Source organism: Citrus sinensis, chromosome 1 (genome assembly GCF_022201045.2).
Source record: "Citrus sinensis cultivar Valencia sweet orange chromosome 1, DVS_A1.0, whole genome shotgun sequence".
NCBI classification, from domain to species: Eukaryota; Viridiplantae; Streptophyta; class Magnoliopsida; order Sapindales; family Rutaceae; genus Citrus; species Citrus sinensis.
Genome location: NC_068556.1, coordinates 18,432,527 through 18,457,739, shown reverse-complemented (window position 1 = coordinate 18,457,739; position 25,213 = coordinate 18,432,527). Strand labels below are relative to the sequence as shown.

At 33.4% G+C, this 25,213-nt stretch overlaps 1 protein-coding gene across 3 annotated transcripts in view; it reads left to right on the top strand.

The window, feature by feature from the left end:
- Nucleotides 1–906: 906 nt before the first annotated feature.
- Nucleotides 907–25,213, top strand: part of LOC102618577 (long-chain-alcohol oxidase FAO1) — a 28,248-nt gene continuing 3,941 nt past the window's right edge. The window contains exons 1-3 of one of the 3 annotated variants that reach the window (XM_052437917.1): nucleotides 907–1,256; nucleotides 1,488–1,760; nucleotides 3,544–5,518. In XM_052437917.1, the coding sequence (XP_052293877.1) occupies nucleotides 1,035–1,256; nucleotides 1,488–1,760; nucleotides 3,544–5,283 (2,235 nt within the window). In that variant the 5' untranslated portion in view covers nucleotides 907–1,034 and the 3' untranslated portion in view covers nucleotides 5,284–5,518. Of the gene's footprint in view, nucleotides 1,257–1,487; nucleotides 1,761–3,543; nucleotides 5,519–24,086; nucleotides 24,444–24,673; nucleotides 24,947–25,213 lie in introns of those variants that run through there. The other 2 variants (XM_052437918.1, XM_052437914.1) reach the window with 2 other exon arrangements.

Below are 25,213 nucleotides of genomic sequence, written 5' to 3'. Positions count from 1 at the left end.
TAATTATCATAAAATTTTAATATATATTTTGTACTATTTTTATTTTTAAATTTATATCAATTAATTACTTTGACACTAAAAAAATGATTATTTTATTTCTAAATAAATTAAAATATTATTTTATTCTATAAAATTTAAAAAACTATAATTATAAGAATATCACTGAGTTTAATAAAAAAATAAATCTTAAATCTAATATGTTAATTTTTTACAATTATAATTTTATTTAAAAATTATCATAATAATTTTTATAATCATAATTTCATTTAATTTGTATGGGGAAGTTTCTTAATATTATTTATTGGGAAGTTTACAATAATTATAGGGAGTTTTTCTCTTCACGTTAATTTTTGTAAACTTCCTTATACTTAATTTAATTACAAAAATCAAAGATAATTATAATTATAAAAAATTATAATTACAAAATTTTATTTTTTATAATTATACTTGGTTATTAAAAAATTCTAACCAAGCCCACTATAAAACTAACCAAAAATTAAACTAACAAATAAGATCATTCGGGAGGCATATTTCCCCTTCTGAAAATCTAGAATTAACATTGCTTGTGCATCTTATCAACAATTTCTTGTACAGGCAAACATTTAACAGGGCGGTTGGCAGCACCGTGGCACTCAGCAATTGGTCCAGAGACCAAGGAACTAATGGTCTCTGGAAAATGCCAAACCCCATGAAAAAAGGCATCATTAAAGTAAAAAAAAACAAAAGGGGTAGTTATGAAAATTATTGTTGGTTAGCAGAAAAAGTAAGCTTACTTGTACCCGTCCTTGTGGGCAATCCAAAATTGTGGCCTTTGCATGCGGCACGTGTGCTCATAAATTAGAAGTGGAAAGCGAAAGCAATGTTCCCATAAGGCGAAAAAACCATTTAATTTAAGTGCTTGTGCATTAAAGATTCCAGTCTGAATAGTAAAGAAGCAAACAGAACCAAGTACATTGCAGTTCAGCCGCCCTCTCTCATATCCATTTCCAAAAAAAGGAACCAGTTAAGTACAGTAAATTAAATTTAAAAAAAATATGGGGAGAAATTGCCATCCTTTGTTGAGTGGGAGGAGAAGCAAAGCGGAGAAATACAATCATGGCCTAAGTTCAGCTGAGTTGCTCGCATTGGCTAGCCTATGCGAGGTCTTTTTACCCCCTTTGCCTTCCGTTTCTTTGGAGGGCAAAGAGGATCGTCCTGGCCAGGCCCTGGAATCTTTTTACAAAGCTTCTGGGGCTCAGGCCCCAGTTCCTGATAAGGTAATTAAATATTCAACTTAAAAGATGAATTCCTTTTTCTTTTTTTTTTAATCCTTTAGAATAACGAGTTAATAATGCTTGTTAATCTGAAATTGATCATAAACATAGTAATCCACTATCCAACTTAAAGATTAGCTCTTTTTTTTTTTTTTCAAATTATTCACAATAACGAGTGATTGCTTGTTAACCTGAAATTGATCATTAACATGCATTTGTTTGTTTGAGTGGCAGGTGGCGGAGATTGTGGTGAAGAGGCTACTGACTGAAGCTGTGATATTGATCAGAGTGGTGTTGCTGATGCTGTCCACAAAGCTGGGGACGTTGATACTTTGTGGGTCTCTTTGTTTAAGTGGGAAATGGCCTTATATTAACACCTTTTCAAGCATGTCATTAGAGAAGAGGGAAAAGGTTTTGCAGAAATGGTTCAAGAATTGGATTTTTACACCTGTTAGAATTGCATTTGTTACCCTCAAAATTTTTTGCCTCTTCGTTTTCTTCTGTCAGGTAATTTCTTTCACTTGGAAAATTTCTTTGCATTTTTTTGTTATTTTTGACATATACATCTACATGACTACTTTTTTTTTTTAAAAAAAAAAACTTGTTGCAATTTTACAGAACTATTTCAATATGAAATTTGTGAGATATATTTTAGATACATATGCTTGCAGTTTAGCTTAGATGTCAACCGAGCATTGACTTAAAAATCTATTCTCACAAATAATTTGAGAGAAATATATTTTTAGAAGTTATGTTGAGATAATTTTTTATTATGATAAAAATTTTATTATATTTTTAATAATTTTGTTAAAATTATTATTTAAAATTTATATTTATTATATATTATTAATTTTTATCTCGTAGTTACAGTTTTTTTCTACCGCAGTTGTAACTTAAAAATTACAAATTAAATTACAGTACATCAATCCCAAATATGACTTATAAACAATAGTTTAATATTTAATTGCTGTTCTATAGTGTCAGATTCACATTTTTCTAAAAAAACGAGGTATCTATTGTAAATTTTAAAAATATGTATAATTTTTGTGATTAATATGTTTCATTTATTTTCCTGTCTATAAAAGTGCCGCTTAGTATTTTACAAATTATTATTCTGAAATTTAACTTCAAACATGCCGCATCCGGACGAAAGGACATATTATTTAGGAGTCGAGTTTTGGATATTTTTTATGAACTTCGTAAATTGTTAGCTTTAGCAAATGTTTTTGAAAATAAATAGGTAGGTAAAAGACTTGAGAATATAAAAAATGGCAAGTAATAAATATTATTTTGTCATTTAAAAATTTTCAATAAATTTATAGATCAACAATTTTTTCTTATTTACTATAAATATCACTTTCATAATTTAACACAATCCAAATTAAGGGGAAAAATATACAGCCAGCCATAACTTAAAAATTTCCAATCTCTTTGATTCGGAGTTTTGAGTACTATTTTAAGATTCCTGAAAAAATAGAAAAATCATTTTTAATAAAAGAATTTATCCGCGATAAAAAAAACTATCATGGTTCATTGGTCACATATTAATCACACGCATTAAAGCAGCTGTTGTAGATTGGATAAAAAATTTTGTGCCGACAAGTAAATATATAAAACAAATAAGGAAAACAGAGAAACCTATTGAAGGTTAAAACATCGTTATCATTTTTAATTAGGTAGTTGAATTACTTTATATGTAGGAACCTTATATGAATACTCAAACGAATGAATGTAGATAGATACTGTCTTTGTCATTGAAATGGAATGAACAGAAAAATAATAAATTTACAACATTTAAGGGTGAGGGGTGTCAGAATCCCACATAGCTTGATTAGAACTCAAGAATTTTGTTAAAGGACTTTTGAGTGGACTCAAAACAAAAGCTATCTAATTAAGATATTATATATTATACCTAAAACCAACGCTATTTTTACACGAAGCTATGATGTTGAAAAATTAATATTATTTTGGTGCTTCCATTGACCAAAAGATTTTTTCTTTTAATTCAATTACAATAATTTTTGGGTAGAAAAGTCAAGAATTAAGGTAGATAAAGAGAAAGATCTATGTTTGATTTATATTTATGGGACGTGATCAGGTGTGCGCAATCGCGCTCTCTATCGAGTTCCTTTTATTTATTTCTTGGTACAATACAATTAGTGAGCCAAAAAGCTAAGCGAGTCATAAAAGAAGCTTACGCTTAAAACATGACATGCCTAGCAATAAGAACACAACCGGTATACAACTTAAAGCACATTTGTAATTCACAAATTCGCCGTTCCCTTTTCAGCTTGATGAAAATGGAAAAAATCCAGCATGGGAAGCGATTGATTATCATGTAAAAAATGATGAGGATGTGTCCGAGGTTCAACAGGAGAGGCCTCTAGAGAAGGGAATAGTTGAAACAATGTATGAAACCGACTCAACCATTGTACAGTCACTCACTCAGAAAGGCCTCCAAGTTACAAAAGATTCTAAACAGAATTTGTACAAAATCAAATGTGATGTTGTAATTGTTGGATCTGGTTGTGGAGGTGGTGTTGCAGCAGCTGTTCTGGCTAGTGCTGGGCAGAAGGTTGTTGTAATTGAGAAAGGGAACTACTTCACTCCTAAGGATTATTCTCTCCTTGAAGGTCCTTCATTTGAGCAACTATATGAATCCGGAGGGATCCTTCCAACTACTGATGCGAACATGACGATTCTGGCAGGATCAACTATTGGTGGCGGCTCAGCTATCAATTGGTCGGCCTGCATCAAGACACCCAAGTCCTTGCTTCAGGAATGGGCAGGGGACTATAAGCTCCCACTCTTTGGTAGCCCTGACTATCTTTCGGCAATGGATATCGTGTGGGAGAGGATTGGTGTTACGGAGAATTGTGTACAAGAGGGGTTCCAGAATCAAGTACTTCGAAAAGGATGTAAAAATCTTGGCCTTGATGTTGAAAGGATACCGAGAAATTCCTCGGAGAATCATTACTGTGGATCCTGCGGTCATGGCTGTAAAAGCGGAGACAAAAAGGGGACTGATAGTACCTGGCTTGTTGATGCCGTAAACCATGGTGCAGTCATTTTAACGGGATGCAAAGCCGAGAGATTCATAATTGAGAAGAGCGATAATGGAAGCACAAGGACAATGAAATGCTCGGGAGTGATAGCAAAAGCTTTGAATAACGACATCAGAATGAAGTTTCAGATCGAAACAAAAGCAACAATCTCAGCATGTGGGGCTCTATTGACTCCCCCTTTGATGATCTCTAGTGGATTGAAGAATCAGCACATTGGCAAGAATCTTCACCTTCATCCTGTTCTGATGGCCTGGGGATACTTTCCAGACTCAAACTTAGAGTTCAAAGGAAAAAACTATGAGGGTGGAATAATCACATCGGCCCACAAGGTGGTTTCAGCAGATTCCGAAGTGAGAGCCCTCATCGAAACTCCTGAATTTTCACCTGCAAAATTTTCTGTATTTTGTCCTTGGTTGTCCGGAATTGACTTTAAGCAAACCGTGTTGAAGTATTCAAGAACCGCACATTTGATAACAATAATCAGGGATCGCGGATCTGGAGAAGTTAAAGTAGAGGGAAGGATAAGCCATAAATTAGATCAATTGGACAAAGAAAATTTGAAAGCCGGATTGAGGCAGGCTTTGAGGATTTTAATAGCAGCAGGAGCCGTTGAAGTTGGCACTCATCGGAGTGATGGGCAGCGACTCAAATGTGAAGGAATTACCGAAAAGGAAGTGGAGCAGTTTCTGGACACAGTTTATGCAGCAGAAGGGCCAAAGTCACCGGTGGAGAACTGGATGGTCTATGCTACCGCCCATCAAATGGGAAGCTGTAGGATGGGCGTTAATGAAAAAGAGGGCGGGGTTGACGAGAACGGGCAGAGTTGGGAAGCAGAAGGCCTATATGTTTGCGATGCTAGTGTTCTTCCAAGCGCTGTTGGTGTCAATCCTATGATCACAATCCAGTCTACTGCTTACTGTCTCTCAAAGAGAATAGCGGAATCCTTGAGAGAACAGTCCTCATAAGGTTTACTGATTCTCTATATTGCTTTTCACTCATGCTGGTGAGTGAAGGACTTCGGTTGTTTCAGTCTTCATATGTCCAAATGGTATCAGCAGTTATATTTGGAAATTGTAATGACATGGATTGAGTAAAATTCGGGCATTCTTCAGGTGAAAAAAACAATATCTATTACTGTTATGAGATTTGATACATAGATGTTTGTTGTCTTAGAAATAATGCATTTTGGGATTCTTTAAATTTACCTATGAATCTCATGAATGAGACAAATAGAGTTTAAGAAAGTTACCATGCAAAAGAGTTTATCGTCTACAAACAAAATTCGGCGGAGTGTGCAATTTGATTCTGGGGAACTTGCCATATATCAAGCTTAACAGAAGCCGATGGTGAAAATACCAGCCAGCTCATGAAAATTTTGGCTTACTCTCTCTATCTCTACACTCAGAGATACAATGACCGGACGTGGTACTGTTTACTCAGCTTGAGTGTCTGCATTGCTGATGGAATCTGTAACAGACTAAAATAAACCTCGGGCCGACACGCCACGTCATCACATCCATTACCGATTTAACAGATTTCATTCAATACCGGGTTTTATTTCTTTATTTGATTTTCAGTCCTCAGATTTTTTTTTTCATTTTTATTTAACTTTCTTTGTGGTGGGAAAAGTTGTTATGGTATCAAATCCCAACTGTATTGAACAACCGCTATCAACCAAGTTTAGTTCAGATTTATTTGTTATTAGTATTTTTGTTAATGTATGCTAAGAATTGTCTTTGTTCGTTAGCATTGTCTATAGATATTTTAGTGATCTGTCCATGTGTTTGCTCTATTAGGGATGTGTTAACACTTGGAGCTTGACAATTGGCAAATTGAGTTGGAACTGTGATCAATGAATGATAAGGATTTTCTTCCACATTGTTGTAATAAAATGCGGATCCTTCTTGCCTTAAGTAGCATACGCCATTGAACAGTGGTAACATGTAACCACATCACAGTCTCCACCCAAGCTATTCTTAGAGCTACATTCAAGGCCTATAATCGAATTTCTCAATGTGTTAGGATAAGTTTTCAAATGTTTGACGAGAATGCCATGATTAACTCTGGGAAAATTGACAAAGGACTCACGATGGAAATGTAGTAGATGCTTTTGTTCCTCAGAATCAAGTCATCTCTAAGCCAAGGGTTCCTCGAATTTGGGTTCAAGAATCCCCAATCCTTGACAAAATCTCAGTATAATTGATAAATAGTGGCCACCACAGAAGTCCCCAAGACTATGCCAAACCACAGGTAGTTGCTTTGCCTAGTGTATGTCAATCTGGCGCCGGCTGCCACCATGGCTGAAACATACTTCCCCATTTTAGCCAAATGGTTTGTGTCTTATTCATCAAACCATCGCCTTGCACACTGAGAGTCAAATTATAGAATGTTAGATTTTATGGTGTGTCCGCGGAAGTCAATAAAGAAATTAACTACTAGGTGTATGAGTTTACCTGCATTGCACGCCAATAATATGGCAAAAATGAGATGACATAAGCAAGCTCCCTGTATAGTCTTCCATTCTTGCAGGTGTCATAATGATGTGTTTTGAAACTTCCCGCTAGAACATAACAGGCTGCCGATTCTAAGTGTCTCAATAATGGAATCCGAAAATGAGAAACAATTGTTGATGATCACAGAAGAAATATACAGTCAGCTGATTATGTAATTGAGAAAACTTCATGCCTTGTTTCACAAGCAAGTTTCGATACTTTATGTTCGAAACTGGCATTACCCCCTAGCATGTGTTTGATAGATAAAATTTTAACGCCGATTGCTGGTTAGAGTGATTACCTGACCAGTAAGTTGGTCAGCCATGAAAAAGTCTACCATCAAAACCTGCATTCATCGAAGATGATGTTATCTGTGGTTGCTTTGAGATACACATATGCAATCCATCTCCGTAATGAAGAAGTGAAAGTAGGTAAACATACCTTATAAAATGGTGAGCAGATTATGTTACAAATTTTGCGAAGGAAGCAGTAGTGAGTTGGGCGATAAAAGATGTCAAAAGGACATATGAGCAGACAAATTCAAATCTAGAGATGTATAAGAGTGTATTAGTAATTTAGCATGTACCATGGTACTTTTTGCTACTATCATATGTCAACAAATTCACATACACTAAAGTATTTCTTGCAATTATGCAATAATGGAGCTAACCAGAAGGAGGATTCCAGTCTGGCATCAATTTTGCCAGGCGAAAAGCTGCTAGCTCATAGGAGGAGGTGCACAACCATTGCTATAACAACAACAGTCATGAAAGTGGTGCAAATGAGAAATGCATCTTTGTACTTTTTTTTTTTTTTGAAACTGATTAAGCATCAGGTTACTGCATTACACAGATATATATACAACTGTTATGACAGCAGGTCATTACACTGATATTTACAATCAGATATATATACATGGGACTTATATTATTACATTTTTATTCTATGAAGTACATGCCCATCCCAAATACCTCTCATGGAGGAGGGATGTCTCTACTCCACTCGCATTTCGCAAGGGAGAAAGACGTTTATAGAAATCTCCACACAATTATGTTTAATTGGAGGAGGTTGAGTCCGTGGGGACTCAAACCATTGCCCTCATAGTCATGCTTAACTTTGAGGGCAATGGTCCACCACTGGGCTACAAGCCCAAGTGGCAAATGCATCTTTGTACTTGAGTGCAGTGTTGGGTGAAAATTCAAATATGAATTTGTAGTTGATCCTTGTGCTCTTCCACATGAACAAGTTACACCCATACATAAACAAGTGCAAGCACAATAATGCAAACACACCGCACAACAAAAATAAAATTTCCTTGAGTTCTAACTCCATGCATATCAAACCCATCAAGGATGGATGCAAATGGGCCCAAGCCCACCAAAGTCATTGATTGGACTCTGGCTCATATGGTAGCACCCAATTTCTTGGCTTTTTTTTTTTTTATCACTTTTAAGTGCATGTTGTGCATTGTTCTGTGTTAAAATGTGCACCTGAAAACAAGATAAACAATTTCCATGTAAGCAGCTTCAGTGTTGGCGGAAAATATGCCAGACAAGTGAGCCAGAATTGCGTATGCACAAAATAATGATACAAAACAACCTGTAAAATGCCCTGCAACAATGACAACAAAAAGAAACTCAAATCACTCAAATCATCCATGGCAATAAATTCTCCGAAGCATCTGCCTCAAACATATGGTGGGGAATCAAATATATGCACTATCTTCTCATTGTAACCCAAATTAAATTTTTTTCCGCTAGTGGGATTAGTGCTAGCTGCTAGCCAGATTTTGTGTGGGATTGAAAATTCCAGTGCTACTTTGCATTATCTTATAGTATATGCATACTAAAACTTTAAGCTATAACAGTAACCATGTGCATTTGTAAGTATGACAAGGATTTTTTATGGTTGACAATCCTTATTTTTCTTGGGGTTCGGTACCTTGTAGGAGTCGTATTTTTCCATTCGGTGCAACACCACGATGTAGATAACATATATTTGACAATAGAATAACTCAATATTTTGACATTTACGAGAAATCTTTTCGAGATATGATAATTTGTTCCATCGGATAAATGCTCATGAAATGATTACTTGTAGTTCCTACCTAGTTGCTGCGAATATTTCATTCACCCTATACGTATCTACATTCACCTTCGCAAGCCAATTTGTTAGATAAACTTGTGGGACCTCCTGCTTGGACTGATATAAGTAAGTGAGTTAGACTGTCATTTATAATTGAATTCTCACTTAACTCTTTTTTTTAAACTCAAATTACAGGCCTGTAGCGGTCACTCTTGTTAAGGCTGCTTATTGTGGAGAATATACTGAGGCTAAATAGAACAAGTTTAAGAAACAAAACCATGTCAGCAAAGATTGTTAAGGAAAACAGAACTTCAGTTGACAGCTCAGCATAAGTTGTTGAAAGTTTGTTATTAGTCATATGTGTGTAATAAAATAATTAGTTTTAAGTAATAAGTAATTGAAGTTTGTTACAGATGGTTACATAAATGTGTATGTATAAATACATGTGTGTATTGATTCAATAAGTCAAGAAGATTATGGATTTAATAAAATTTATTTTCTCTTTGTGATTTTCTCTTCAGCCAAACACATTTGCTTTCACATGGTATCAGAGCCATCAATGACAAGCTCTAGCACTTTAATTCCAATTAAGTCAATTAATAATTCAAATCAACTGAATCAAGTATCACAAATTTTGTTTACATTCGCTCTAACTGTCGAGCTTGATCGATCTAATTTCTTACTCTGGCACAAACAAGTTTCAACTTCAATTAGTGGAAATCGGCTTGCAGGTTTCATCTCAGAAGCTCAAACTATTCTAAATCAGTAAATGTCTGTTACAAATATTGATGGATCTGTTGAAAAGGTTGAAAATTCAACTTATATTAATTGAAGAGCACAAGATCAAACTCTTCTTGGCTGGCTACTATCCACAATTAGTGATGCAACTTAGATATGAACTAGATATTTTGATAAAAGAATCCATGATTGTTAAAGAGTATTATAACAAAATGAAATTGCTTGCTAACAAACTTGCTTGTGCTGGTGATACTATAACTGAGAAGGATCTGTTGATGAGAATTTTGAATGGCCTATGGCTTGGTTATTTAGATCTAGCTTCAATTATCACAGCTAATAAAATGAGATATGATGATGTATATGCATTATTATTGACAAATGAAGCAAAGATTAGAACAAAATCAGAACTCTCAGTCTATGTTCAATGCTAATTACAACATGATGAATACAAATAACTCACACATGAGAGGTAACTTTAGGAGAAGTTCTTCTGTTAATGGACATTTTGGTCAATTTGGAGGCAGAAATTCAAATCCTAGTAGAGGCATGATTTCCAATTCATATTCTATGAGTTTTTCTACTGGTGGTAGTAACTTTGGTAGTAGAGGTGGTCATTTTGGTGGATTTAGCAGAGGTGGTCATTTTGGTGGAGCTGGCAGAGGTCAAGTTATGTAATTTTCTAGACCACATATAAAAGACATGTTTCTTTCTGCTGGATTTCAAGTTCTAAAAACTAATGATTTTAGAGAAGGCATTTCTATCTGTCAAATATGTTACAAGCAAGGTCACACTGCTGATGCTTGTTGCCACATATATGATGACACATATTTACCTTCATCTAAATCTTTTGGTAATGGTCAAATGTTTGGGCCAAAGACATCATATATGGCTACCTTTCAACCATTCTCTAGTTATCAATCATCGTTTGAAGATTATTATGATATTCCTAACTCAAATCATTACTCTCTTGTCATCTATCTATTAGAGCCTTTCATTGATGTTGTTCCTGAAGCTCATGTTGTAGATTTTGAGGGTCCTACTGATGAAAGTTGGTACCTTGACAGTGGTGCTACACATCACTTAACCAACAATATGGCTAATATGAATGTTTGAGAGGAATTTAAAGGCTTGGATCAGCTTATCATTGGCAATGGTCAATGTTTGACTATTACTCATATAGGTGATGCTTATTTTAGTTATAAAGGTTCTAACATTGCTTATAATCATACATACATTGCACTTAGAGATATACTGTTGGTTCTTTCCATTACAAAGAATTTATTGAGCATCTCAAAACTAACAGCTAATAATAACCTCTATGTTGAATTTGTTGGCAATGTTTGTTATGTGAAGGATTCTCTGAAAGGGAAAGTATTTCTATAGGGACTGTTGTGCAAATTTTATTGAACTCGCAAGTGCACGAATCTATTGTAGAATAGATCAATGGTGACGAGTGTCGATCCTACGAGGAGGTGGATTTTAATTATATGTAGAATTAATTTTCTATGAGGGTGGTTGGATTTGCGGTGAAAGTGATTTAAACTATCTTAGAATTTAAATTGGAATGGCAGAATTAAATTAAAGTGGAAACTATTATAATTGAAGCGCTTGGGTATCTGGATCTGCATCAACATGCACCATGGGCTAAATATTCCTTATTAGTGCCAATTAAATCATGAGGGGGGAATCCACACCTCATGAACTACACTCTAATCAATATGGTGCTAAGGGCTTATTGTGTCAAATAATAATAACCTTGTACTAGGGAGCTGGTGAAACCAGGGCGGTATCTAGATAAAATTATTATTATTTATCAACGAGAAGTCAAAACATCCACAAAAACTAGAAGGGAAGAGAAAATAAATTTACCAAATAAAGCCCATGACACATGTTGAGACTTCACCTTCAACCCAAGCTTGAAAGAAAATTAGCTACTCATAATTGAACTAGGGGTAAAATAGAAATTTATTAAAATACGTAGAAAATACAAGATGGAGAAGGAATTATAGAAAATGGAGTTCAAAAATGAATTCATAGATGCCAAATTAGGGGGAAGGCCCCCTTTTTACAGATACATTCAGTAAATCATGGCCATCGGATTAAAAACAGTTTGGATGCTCAGGATTGCGCCACGTCATCAGTCAACAGTACGTGGTTTGAACAGTGACACGGTTTGACCACGCGGTTTGAACAGTCAACTGGCTTGAACAGTGACGCGGTTTGGTTGAAAATAATCTTGTGTATATGCATGTACCATACGCGCAATTTTTGGTCCACTAACATGCTGCCACGTCACCGATCAACAGTGCATAAAGAACTTTCTCCAATGGAATCGTGACACCTTATCAGTCAATGTCACATCATCGATCCGTCTATGTGAACAGTATCGTAAATAGTAACGTAGACAATATTGTACATGTGAATAGTACAGTACATGTGAACAGTGACCTTTTTCCTTTTATGTTCCTCCTAAGGTTTTCGATTGTCCTGAGTTCAAAAGTGATATCTGTTTTGCTGTCTGAACTCTCGTTCATTTTAAAATGACCATGATGCCCCTAAAATAAATAAAATACTTAATTAAAAGAAAGCACACATAATTAAATCACAAGAAGCTTAAATATATAAAAGTAAGGGTGTTAGTAAAGCTTGAAGTGTAAAATGATGATTTTCTTCTTTATAAATATACATTTTCTAACACTCAACATGGACTTGCTGAAAAAGAACTATAAAAGCTGCTTCTAAACTCTTCTCAGTCAACCCGATTTTCTCATTCATCCTTCTTGTGTCATACCTCTTCCAATAAGCCTTTGTCAATGCTTTCTACATGTTGTCTGAATTTTCTTGTTCCAACTATTGTTCAGAATAATAATACATGTCTTTTTTCTTGTTATCAAACTAATGTTTCTTCTTGTACTGAACCAGTTAATAAAATAACTCTTTTTCATAGGAGATTTGGGCATCCTCGTACTCAGATTCTATTGCATTTACTCAAGCATGTTCCTTCCATTAATCTTTCCAATAAATCAACTAAACAAGCATTCCAACATGTTTGTGAAGCTTGTCAACTAGGGAAGAATCATAGGTTACATTTTCTAATTACTGAAACAAAAACCTCTTAAGTTCTTGAACTCATTTACACTGATTTGTGGGGTCCTTCACCTGTTCTTTCTCGAGATGGCTATACCTATTATATCAGCTTTGTTGATGATTTTAGTATATACACATGGATCTATCCTTTAAGTCTTCAAATTGTTCAAATTGTAGGTTGAAAAACAATTTCAAGCTACCATTAAAATACTGCAATCTGACTTGGGGGGAGAATACATACCATTTACTGATTTCTTGAATCAACATGAGATCATCTTTAGGCACTCTTGTCCTTATACACACCATCAAAATGGATTAGTTGAAACAGAGCACAGACATATTGTTGAATTAAAACTCACATTGCTAGCTCAAGCTAAACTACCCTTTTACATTTTGGTGGGATGTTGTTCACACAGCAGTTTATCATATTGATAGACTGCCATCTGCAGTCTTGAAGTTTCTTACATCTTATGAGAGATTGTTTAAGCATAAACTTGACTATAATATACTTAAATGTTTTGGTTGTGAATGTTACCCTTACTTGAAAGTACGGGTGTTCGCGGATCGGATTTTACGGATTGGACATCAATCCATATCCGATTCATGATTTTACGGATTATAATTTTTCAATCCAATCCAATCCACGGATTGATAAAATTCAATTCAAATACAATCCATACATCTTCGGATTGGATGCGGATTTGACTCAATCCATATCCAATCCATACGTCTGCAGATCAGATGTGGATTTGACTCAATCCATATGCAATCCACCATTTTACGCATTAGTTTTCGAATTAAAAATTTTTAGTTCTCTCCAACTAATGAAATAAAAAAATCTAATATAAAAATAATTTTGCTACCAATTAAATTTAAAATTGAATAGAATTTAAATAAATTAATTGTTTAAATAAAGCTAAAATAATACATTTAAAGTTTCAAAATATAACACATCGAGACTAAGTATTCAAATAAAGTTACAATAATACGTTCAAAGTTTCAAAATATAACACACCAGGCTTAATTGTTCAAATAAAGTTACAATAATACGTTAATATAACACCGAAATTAATTGTTCAAATAAAGCCACAATTAATTGAAATGGCAAAGTTTTGGAAACCAAACACAGTCTGATTCTTCACCAGGGCTGTTGCGCCTGTCGAAAAGTGATGATTACGGAGCCATCCACGATGGGAACCAGGAGAAGCCGTACGGGTGGAAATCTTGAAGGTTGTGATAGTGAAATTGTTCAACTGGAACCAGCGAATGTGAAGTGGCTCGATGGACTTGGGAAAGAAGATGGCTTGCTCTCGCCGGAATCGCGCGGCCGATGTCCTTTAAATCCGTGTCGAGAATGTATCCAACCAGTATTGAGCGTTGCTAGTGTGTGTGACGGCGGGGAAGCTTAAGGTTTTTTGTTTGCAAATTGTTGGTGACTTGGCGTTATATTACTTTGCTTTTGCTGGTGCGTGTGACTTTGCTTTTATTTTGTTTTACAATTTTTACAAGTTATATTTGTATATTTGATTATTTAATTATTTTTCATTTTATATTATTATTGGGTAATGGCTAAGATATGTTATAGTGCTTAGTAACTATGCAATGTCACATTTATAATTTTTTTAATTAAATTTATAATAATTTTTTAATTATATATATATATTTTGCGAATTCACGGATTTCTGCGGATTTACAGAAGTAAATCCATATCCAATCCATCGACTGCAGATTTTTAACTTTTCAATCCATATCCAATCCACCAATCCACGGATTGGATTTATACGAATCGAATTTAACGGATTGGACGGATTGAGCGGATCGAATTAGATTCTGAACACCCCTACTTAAGAGATTATAACAAGCATAAATTTGATTATCACTTTAGTAAGTGTATTTTCATTGGATATAGTCCATCTCATAAATAGTATAAGTGTTTGCATTCCTCAGGAAGAGTCTATATAGTCAGGCATGTTATTTTTTATGAATTTTTATTTCCTTATTCCTCATATTCTGTTTTTAATTCTAAAAAATCTTATCCTTATTCAGCTTAGTCGTTCACTCCTCATCAAGTATATAATTTGTCCACAATATATGTATCTTTACTACCTTCTTATAGCAGCTATAATAATTCTAATTTGGTAAGCTCCACCAGTAACAGTACTAATCACTCAGATAATCCTGATCCAGTTAACAATTCTTCTTCATCCTCATAAATAAACACTTCATATATTGAACCATCAAATACTTCAATACAACAAACCAATGCACCAATCCCTGAACTAAACACTCTTTCATCTTCACAACTACAACCTACTTCATCTACACCCCTTCATACTCAACAAAATACACACCCTATGACTACCATAGGCAAATCTGATATATTCAAGCCTAAATTGTACACTGCAACACTCATTCACACAGAACCAGATTTTATGTATGAAGCATTACAAGATCCCAAATGGTTTGAAGCAATAAGAGAAGAGTATAATGCCTTAATAAAAAATGACACATGGTCATTAGTTCCAAAAACATCTTATTATAAAGTGGTTGGTAACAAGTGGGTGTACAAAGTGAAGTATAATACAGATGGAAGCTTATCCAAGTACAAAGCCAGGTTGGTAGCCAAGGGCTTTCAGCAGGTTGCAGGGGTAACCTACTTTGAAACATTCAATCATGTAGTCAAACCAGCTACTGTTAGAGTTATCTTAAGCTTGGCTGTTATGAATAAGTGGAAGATAAGACAAATTGATGTGAATAATGCCTTTCTCAATGGAGATTTTATGGAAAATGTCTTTATGGATTAAGTAGCAGATTTCATTGATGCTCAAAAACCATACTATGTGTGTAAACTTCATAAATCTCTTTATGGACTTAAACAAACTTCAAGAGCTTGGTATAATAAATTGAAAGGATGTCTGTTGTAGTGGGGTTTCATAAACTCCAAAGCTGATTATTCTTTTTCATAAAGAAAACCACCTCAGTCCTGATTATGGTGTTGATATATGTTGATGACATATTGGTTACATAACCAAATAACATTGAGCTGGATAATTTTATTACTAAGTTCAACACAGTATCTACATTAAAAGATCTGGCATTCTTTCTTATTTTCTGGGGATATAAGTTTTATATGATACAAGTTGTGTTTATTTGTGTCAAAGAAAATACATCATGGACTTGTTATCAAAAGTCCAAATGCTTGAATGCAAGGACATTGATACACCTATGAGTACGAGGGTTAAATTGCAGAAAGAAACTCATAGAAGTCTTGGACATTATGTTGAAGATCTAACCCACTATAGAAGTATAGTTGGTGGAATGAAGTACTTAATATTGACAAGACTAGAGATTGCCTTTGTTGTGAATAAATTGAGGCAATATATATCATCACCTATATTGCAGCATCTTATGGCATGTAAACGAGTTTTAAGATACTTGAAAAGCACTTAAGATTATGGTCTTAAATCTGTTCAAGATGGAGATATGAAACTCATAGCATTCACTGATGTAGACTGGGCTTCTAACTTGGATGACAGAAAATCGGTTGGTGCATATTGTGTCTACTTAGGCAATAATTTAATATCCTGATCATTTAAAAAGCAATCAGTTGTTACCAAGTCAAGTGCAGAGAGTGAATACAGATCTTTAGCTTCAGTAAGTGCATAACTCAGTTGGTTACAGTCACTGTTTTCTGAAATAGGATTGAGATGCACAGAAACATCTACCATTTGGTGTAATAACATTAGTGCTACAGAGTTAGTTCGAAATCGTGTTTATCATTCAAGAACAAAGCATATTGAACTTAATATGCATTTTATCATAAATAAGGTAATTGCTGGTGAGCTTCATATTCATTACATTTCAAGTAATGAACAAATTGCTGACATTATGACAAAGCCTCTTTCATTTGTTCACTTTAATTATCTAAGAGTCAAACTCAATGTCCTTCAGTGTCCCTTGAGTATGAGTGGGGTTGTTAAGGCTACTCATTGTGGAGGATATACTGAGGCTAAAAAGAACATGCTTAAGAAGCAAAACCACGTCAGCATCAGTGAGTCAGCAAAGATTGTTAAGGAAATTAGAACTTCAGCTGGTAGCTCAACATATGTTGTTGAAAGTTTGTTAGTAGTCATATGAAATGTGTGTAACAAAATAATTAGTTTTAAGTAATAAGTAATTGAAGTTTGTTATAGATCGTTACATAAATGTGTATGTATAAATACATGTGTGTATTAATTTAATAAGTCAAGAAGATTCTGAATTCAATAAAATTAATTTTCTCTCTATGATTTTCTTTTCAGCCAAACACAGTTGCTTTCAACTTTCACAACTCTCAGAGAACATGCCTTTATCAAACATACCATATGATCTGCCCTAAAAAATTGTTCATCTTATCTTTCTTGCTACGCTTAACGATGAAACTTATCTGTCTGTTCGATTATAATCATCACCATCAAAGGAACTCCACCAACCAAAAAATTTATACACATTTTGTGTGCTCTGTATATTTAGTTATTTCAAAATATGATCTACTAAACTATGTTTTGCTAACCATTCACATATGTTCCTAACATGCTACAATATTATGGAAGTACCACAATTATGTATTTCCAGCTCATGTTGTCTATTTCTTATGTCGACATTGCAACTTGCATTTTGAATCCACTTCTTAACACCTAGAATTGCAGCATCTTCTCGATATTACATATGTGTTCGTGGTATATTCAACATGTCTGCTCCATTTTTCCCTTCCATTTTTCCCTTCCATTTACGTTTGCACCTCCATTTAATTTACTTCATGTATGCTCACTTCCAATTGAAACGCAGTTCAATGTGCTGTTAAATTGATGGCATATACTTGACTATATTGTTCTCATTCCAATAAAGATTATTCTCTAATCAACAAACCTATTTCACAGATGTTGGGCATTTGGTCGCTTGCGTCTTAACCAACCACCCAATTTCGTTCATATTTGTTATTTAAAGCACTGCCTTTGGTGATAGCCATATAAGAGCACATGTACAGGTGTTGTATCTAACATCAATTCCATAGTTCCTGTTCCCCAACTTAATTTTCCCCATTCCCCTCCATTCCATTTTGCTCCACATTTTTTCAGATTTTCACTTGTTATTCTAATCCTAGCTATGGATCGATCAAATTCTTTAATAATCCAATCTAAATGTCTTCAAATTGGACGCAGATTTCACACAGTCTAATGGACCATTATTTCCATTAAAATTTTCTTTATTATCTTCACTCCACAATTTGTTGTTTTTCTCGTTCCACATTATTGTTTTCTCAATTATATTTTTTTGCCCATTTCTTTTCTCTCCTTCCTCTTTCTTTTTATAATACATAATGTATTGTTATTTTAATCTCATTTTCGCATTATTTCCATATGCATACACTACAAATAATGCCACTTACACAAGTTCTCATCTTTCTATATTAGTCAATTGTTAATAACAAGTGCAATTCCAAATTAGCGTTTTACGTGCATCCAATCCACCCACTGAGACTTTCATTTTTTTTCTATGCTTTCAACCTCTTCAACAATCCATCTACTTCATCTCTGCATGATTTTCTTTTGCTCCAGTTTCTTCCAACCTGCGGGATTTATCGGCTCTGACTTGCATTCTGAATACCACTAATCAACATCATGTGCAAAAAAATATAAAACTAAACAAAGCTTTTCATTATTTGTTCATTATTACTTTAATTACCATAAGTTAATCTCATTGTATTTTTCATTGCTACAGTACGATCCATTATATGCCGCTTGCAACAAATAACATGTTCAACATGTACATTTTTTTTGTCCCTCACATATTACTTGGTTCTACATATAGTTATTCCATATTTACTATTTTATTGTTATATACACCAATATTTTCTTGGTTTCTTGGACAATTAATTGCAACATTAACAGTTCCTGTCTAATGACCAGCACTCCCGGTTTCCTTCAACTACCAGATGACCACTTCACACCTGCATGATCTTGATACTTTTCATCTAACAGCCACTTTGCTAACCAACGGGCCTTTGGTCCAGTGGGAGAGCCCTTGCACTTAGAATAATGAGTGCAAGGGTTCGAGCCTCCATAAAAGCATTTATGGGGCTTATTTACAATCCTTCCTCAATTATCACATAATTGAGTGGAGCCGGTCTATTCCTCACGAAATGTGAGTAGAGTGGACAGCCCTCGAATATTTGAGAGGGTTTGAAGAATTTGGGCAGCGCTTCAGAGAAGTACATGTCACGATGAAGGTCCCAATTGTAGAATCTGTGTGTAAATATTAATTATAATACCTACAGTTCTGTATAAACAGTATTAAAAAAAAAACAGCCACTTTGCTAGATGACAAAACAAGGTGTACGGTACCCAAGGGGCACGGTAGACATTGCTTGATTAGAAATCCTGTTTTTCTTATTTTCGGACATTAAGCATATTTGTTTAGTTTAATGGTGTGTTTATATTTCGGATTGAAAAATTAAAAATTTTAAAATTAAAATTATTGACTGTATTTACTTCACAAAATGAAAATAAGAATGAGAATCATTTGAGTAAGACTCACAACAAAATGGGATTGGGGAATTTCCATTTGTGGGACCAACATTTTTAAATCCAATTTTATCTTCAATTCAAAACACAAAAAAAAAAAACCACAAAAGTCAAAGCCAGCAACCATTATTGATCAGATTTAGCAGCCATGTTCGACCCACGCTGATCACCAAATGCAGCAAAGCTAGTTGTTGCGCACACTGGTCGTTAGCCTCTTGTTATTCGTCGCAACGATGTTCGGACAATGGTAGAAACAAGCACGGGTGTTGTATATAACCCGCAACTTTCAATAACAAGAGCTTGTCGGTTGTCCAGCCACCACTCACGGCTTAGTCAAAATTGTTTTTTTTTTTAATTTTTTTTATCATCATTATTATTATTTTTATCATTATGTTAATTTTTTTCATTATTATTATTATTATTATTTTATCATCATCATTATTGTTATTGTTATTTTTTTTATTCTCATGGTTATTATTATTATTATATTAACAATTAAGGGTCTTCTAATAATTTGGAACAATTCATTCTAATGTCAAAACACTGTAAACACATCAATACAAAAATTATACATTTCTATTCCTGTAGCTCAAATAAATAATTTATTTTTTTATTTATGTAATTTAAATAAATAACTTATTTTTATTTTTATTCTTCCTTCTTATCCCAATTTATTCTTATTCCAATCGATTCCAAGTGTGTAAGTTGATTGAAAATTATACTTTATGGATAAATACATCGATGAAATTATATTTAAGCATCGACGGCTTTCACTTTTTAGTGAATCCCTTCATGCCACGTAAAGTGGGACAAGGGTTCTGAATTGATTGGGGCAGAAACAGGAAATGACTTGTAACGATTGTAATATATAAGTGTTGTGAGGTAGATGGATTCTTTAACCAAAAGAATGCTTGCGGATTAAACATCACTGTTTGCAGTTGCCAAATTTATCATCCTCTACCTACAACTCATGTGATAGTGATACATAGCTACAGTTTATCCTCTCTATCTCTATCGCATTAACTTGATTTCAAGAATGTAATACGCAAGTTGTAATGTAACATTTATATAGCATTGACTCGTATCAATATCCTCTTGAGGGAAGAAAAAATATTAATAAACAAACAAACAAACAAACTTGTATCAGTAACCTTTCATTTCAATCTCAGTGTTGGATTCTAGCATATAACTAGTAGTTGACACAAATAATTGTCATTAAACTGATAACAACGTTTCTAATTATATATTATCATCGAAGATTCAAGCAAAGAGTGCATGAAAGTGCAAGGTAATTATAGCTAATGGTTGACACAAATATATAGCTTTCATTAAACTAAATGTCGGTATTTATCAAATTAAATTATAGCTACCTTAGTACTAAATATGAGTTTAATTAGATGAGATGAGATTTGATGTGCCTTAAAAAGCTTTGCCCTCGAGCAATGCCCCTCTTTAGTATACCAGAGGTTCTACGTCACGATCTAACGAGCAACCACCAATTAATAATATTAAGACACATGGTAATAAAAATTAAAAAAAAATGGAATAAACAATACATATTCCCCTCTTTTTATTATCCCTATAAAATTTTTAAAGTACGAGACAAAACATTAAAATTGTCTCTCTCTCACGTAATTAACTCCATCTTATTCTTTTTTTCTCTCTCTCACTCAAACCTTTCATCTATCATCTTTTTAAAAAAGATATCGACTCTTTGACTGATTATGCATAATATGTGAATGATTTTAGTAATATAGGTCCAGAATTAATTCTTTGTAATTATAGGAAGAGTTTTAACGGATTTGCAAAAGACAAAAGTTCAAATAATGGCTGTCGGTGGGGGGTGAACATAACTTTTTTTTTGGGTGAATTGTTAATTAATTTAATACCAATTTTAATTTGCCATAAGAATGAAACTAAGGGAAGTAATACAACTTTTTGGTCATTATTTGAAGCTATATTATCCTCGCTGTTGATTTGGCTTCAAAACGAGCTGAAACTCTTAAATGGTATTTTTCCTTTGATGAATAGATAGGCGAAGCAGCCAATCTATTTCAATTATTTAAAGCAATGGGAGGCATAGGATCTGTGCGTATTTCCAAATCGAAGCTTCATACTGCAACATAATGGAATTTCATGAGGTTTCCCCGCAAGTAGAAAGAGCAACAACAGTGGAAAGTGATGAAGTGATTGGAATATTTGACACTGGAATTTGAGAAAGTTTTAATTAAAATGGCAGCACTCATGTTTCAAAAATCATCTTCTCTTCACCATCAACAGAAATCTTCTCCTTCGTAATAACAAAAATTAACTATAATCATTTTCATCAATTTTTTTTTTAAATTCTTCATCACGTTTTAAAAATGGCAGCCGGTGGAACAAAGATGAAAGATGAAGATTTGGGTGAGAGAGAGAGAGAGAATTAGACAGAGTTAATTAAGGGTGAGAGAGAAAAATTTAATGCTTCGTCTGTTCAAATTTTTGGTGGGATAAACAAAAGTGGATAATATGTAATTTTGGAAGCCAGCTCCCGTATTTAGATATTATAATCAATGGTTTCAGTTTTTACGTTAAATTGTAAGTTATGATTATATTAGAGTTGTTTTAAAATAGAGCATAAATTATAATTATATATGTAAAATAATAAATAATAAATAATTTATTATTATTTTAATTATATAATAAATAAAAAATATTCTATCTTAAAATGATTTTAACATAATAAATTCTAAATTATAATACGATACTTTTAATGTACCGTAAAATTTTTCCATTTAAGGTCATGTTGCAGCAGGCCAAGCATCAACCCAACTCTTCAATTTTTTATTTATGAAAAATAGTAAAACCAATTTAATATGTCAAAATATCGCTATGACTTGTCATTGGTATTAATGCCAAAATTAATGCTATTGATGGTAGACTCAGAAATTAAAGTCTTCCGAAACTTGCTTTTCGTAATTAAAGAGCCACAGCGAGTCCAGGCCATGGAGTTATTCGTTAATGGTCATGGCGAGTTTTACAATCAATAATTTTTAATGCTCGCAACTACCTCTAAATTATTATTAAAAAAAAAAAGAGAGAGAAAAGGATTTAGTACTAAAAACTTTTATAAGACTGTAATCGCTAATTGTTAATTTTTTATAAAAATAAATATATTTAATTAAATATTAATTATATACCGCTATAGATGCACATGTTGCACGAGATGTATGTTAAAAAATTTAACGATTGACTTAAGTTCAATATTTAAAAGCTAAATAATTCAATTATTTCATGGACAATTAGACCTGTGAGAGCATCAATGATGAGCGTCCTGACTTCAGCTCTCAACCAAACGTTTTGTTATGGATCAAGATTTTCTTCTAATTTAATTTTTATTTGAGTAAATTTTATTAATATAATTAGTAGTTAATAAATTAAAAAAATAATTAAATTATAATCATTCACTAACATTAAAACACAAGTGGCATAAGATCTATAAAAAATTATAAGTGCTCATATTAAAAAAAGATCCTGATCTTTTGTTATGATGCTCATAGTGTGCAACGGTACATTGCATCATTTATATATTTAAAATTTTTGCGTTATAATTGTGATCGTACTAGCTGAAGCTTCACTTTAGTAAAGTGAAAGTGAAGCTTCTCGCCACTTCAGCTGAACCTTAGTTTCCCGTAACTCCATCATTTGAAATCAATAGCAAACTTAGGGAAACGGTTTGTTTAATCTCTAAATTTTAAATTAACTGTTGGTTTAATTTTAATATTTTAAAAATATCTTAAAATATAAATATTATTGATTATATTACATTTTTATCTTTACTTTTAATAATAATATTTTTACAATAATTTTTTTTACAAATACCAAATTAACTTTAAAAGTAAAGTAATCGTAAAAAAAATTTACATTAATTTTTATCTTCTTTTCTATTTAATTTGATTAATTAATATTTTTTTCTCTTTATTAATGCCCCAAGATTATTGCCATGATATTTTTGTAAAATATATATTAAAAAAGGCACAATTCTAATCTGTGGGCTGTGGCAATGAGGCTGCCAAAGTGCCAAGTCTCAAATTTTGGTGCTGTACATGTCGTCGGTTTTTGTTGGGTGTAATAACAAAGCGGCATTAAATTCCTTTTCCACGTAGTCATCAATTCATTCAATTCAATTTCTGGTCAAACTTCAAAAATAATTTAGCCCCCCTGGTCCATATTTGCATAGTAATATATATTAAAAAAAATTATGTTTGTTTACTCCTAAGAAAATTATTGGAATCATTTAAATCATTTACATTATAGTGCAGTCTAAATTTTTATATTCTCGATGGATAATTTTTTCTGAATTATGTTTGTAAGGTGATGATACTACGATTTATAACCTATCTTAGGACTCAATTGGAGGGAAGTAAGCTGGTTTTGGTGGCTGTAATGATATATACTTGCAAAACTGGGTCAAGAACTAGCCAAATTAGTTGTCCACAGGTCAATGTCTCAGTAACCACAATTCCATTTTTGGCAAACTAATTAACACTTCAGTGACTTGTCCCAATGTAGAGTGGTTACATGTCATAATCTGAATTAATTTTTCGCTGTTCAATCACAATCATCAATTTTTTCTTTGCTTTAATTAAAAATTTAAACAGTAGAAAATGATTTTTTTTTTTTCATATCAATTTTTCGGTAATCAATCTAATAGCGGAACCAAACCATGCGGTGGGCTCGAATATTTAAACCAAAAAATTAATGGAAGGGCTTGTATACTAGAGACTCCAGTCTATATATGGTAAAGAAGCAGACTGAATATAACAGTCAACAGACACCCAGGTGTTTAATTTGGACTCAAAACAGAACCAAGTACATTGCAGTTCAGCCGCCCTCTCTCATATCCATTTTCCAAAAAAGGAACCAATTAAGTACAGTAAATTAAATTTAAAAAAAAATATGGGGAGAAATTGCCATCCTTTGTTGAGTGGGAGGAGAAGCAAAGCGGAGAAACACAATCATGGCCTCAGTTCAGCTGAGTTGCTCTCATTGGCTAGCCTATGCGAGGTCTTTTTACCCACTTTGTCTTCTGTTTCTTCGGAGGGCAAAGAGGATCGTCCTAGCCAGGCCCTGGAATCTTTTTACAAGGCTTCTGGGGCACAGGCCCCAGTTCCTGATAAGGTAATTAAATATTCAACTTAAAAGATTAGTTAGTTTTTATTTTTTTATTTTTATCATTTAGAATAACGAGTCAATGCTCGTTAATCTGAAATTGATCATAAACATATTAATCCAATATCCAACTTAAAGATTAGCTCTTTTTAAAAAAAAAAAAATTATTCAGAATAACGAGAGATTGCTCGTTAACCTGAAATTGATCATTAACATGAATTGGTTTGTTTGACTGGCAGGTGGCGGAGATTGTGGTGAAGAGGCTACTGACTGAAGCTGTGATATTGATCAGAGTGGTGTTGCTGATGCTATCCACAAAGCTGGGGACGTTGATGCTTTGTGGGTCTCTTTGTTTAAGTGAGAAATGGCCTTATATTAACAACTTTTCAAGCATGTCATTGGAGAAGAGGGAAAAGGTTTTGCAGAAATGGTTCAAGAACTGGATTTTTACTCCTGTTAGAATTGCATTTTTTATCCTCAAAACTTTTTGCCTCTTCGTTTTCTTCTGTCAGGTAACTTCTTTCACTTGGAAAATTTCTTTGCATTTTTTTGTTATTTTTGACATATACATCTACATGAGTACTTTTTTTTTTTTAAAAAAAAAAAACTTGTTGCAATTCTATAGAACCATTTCAATATGAAATTTGTGAGATTTTAGATACATATGCTTGCAGTTTAGCTTAGATGTCAACCGAGCATTGACTTAAAAATCTATTATCACAAATAATTTTAGAGAAATGTATTTTTAATCCATATTTATAATAAAGTAATCTTTCAGT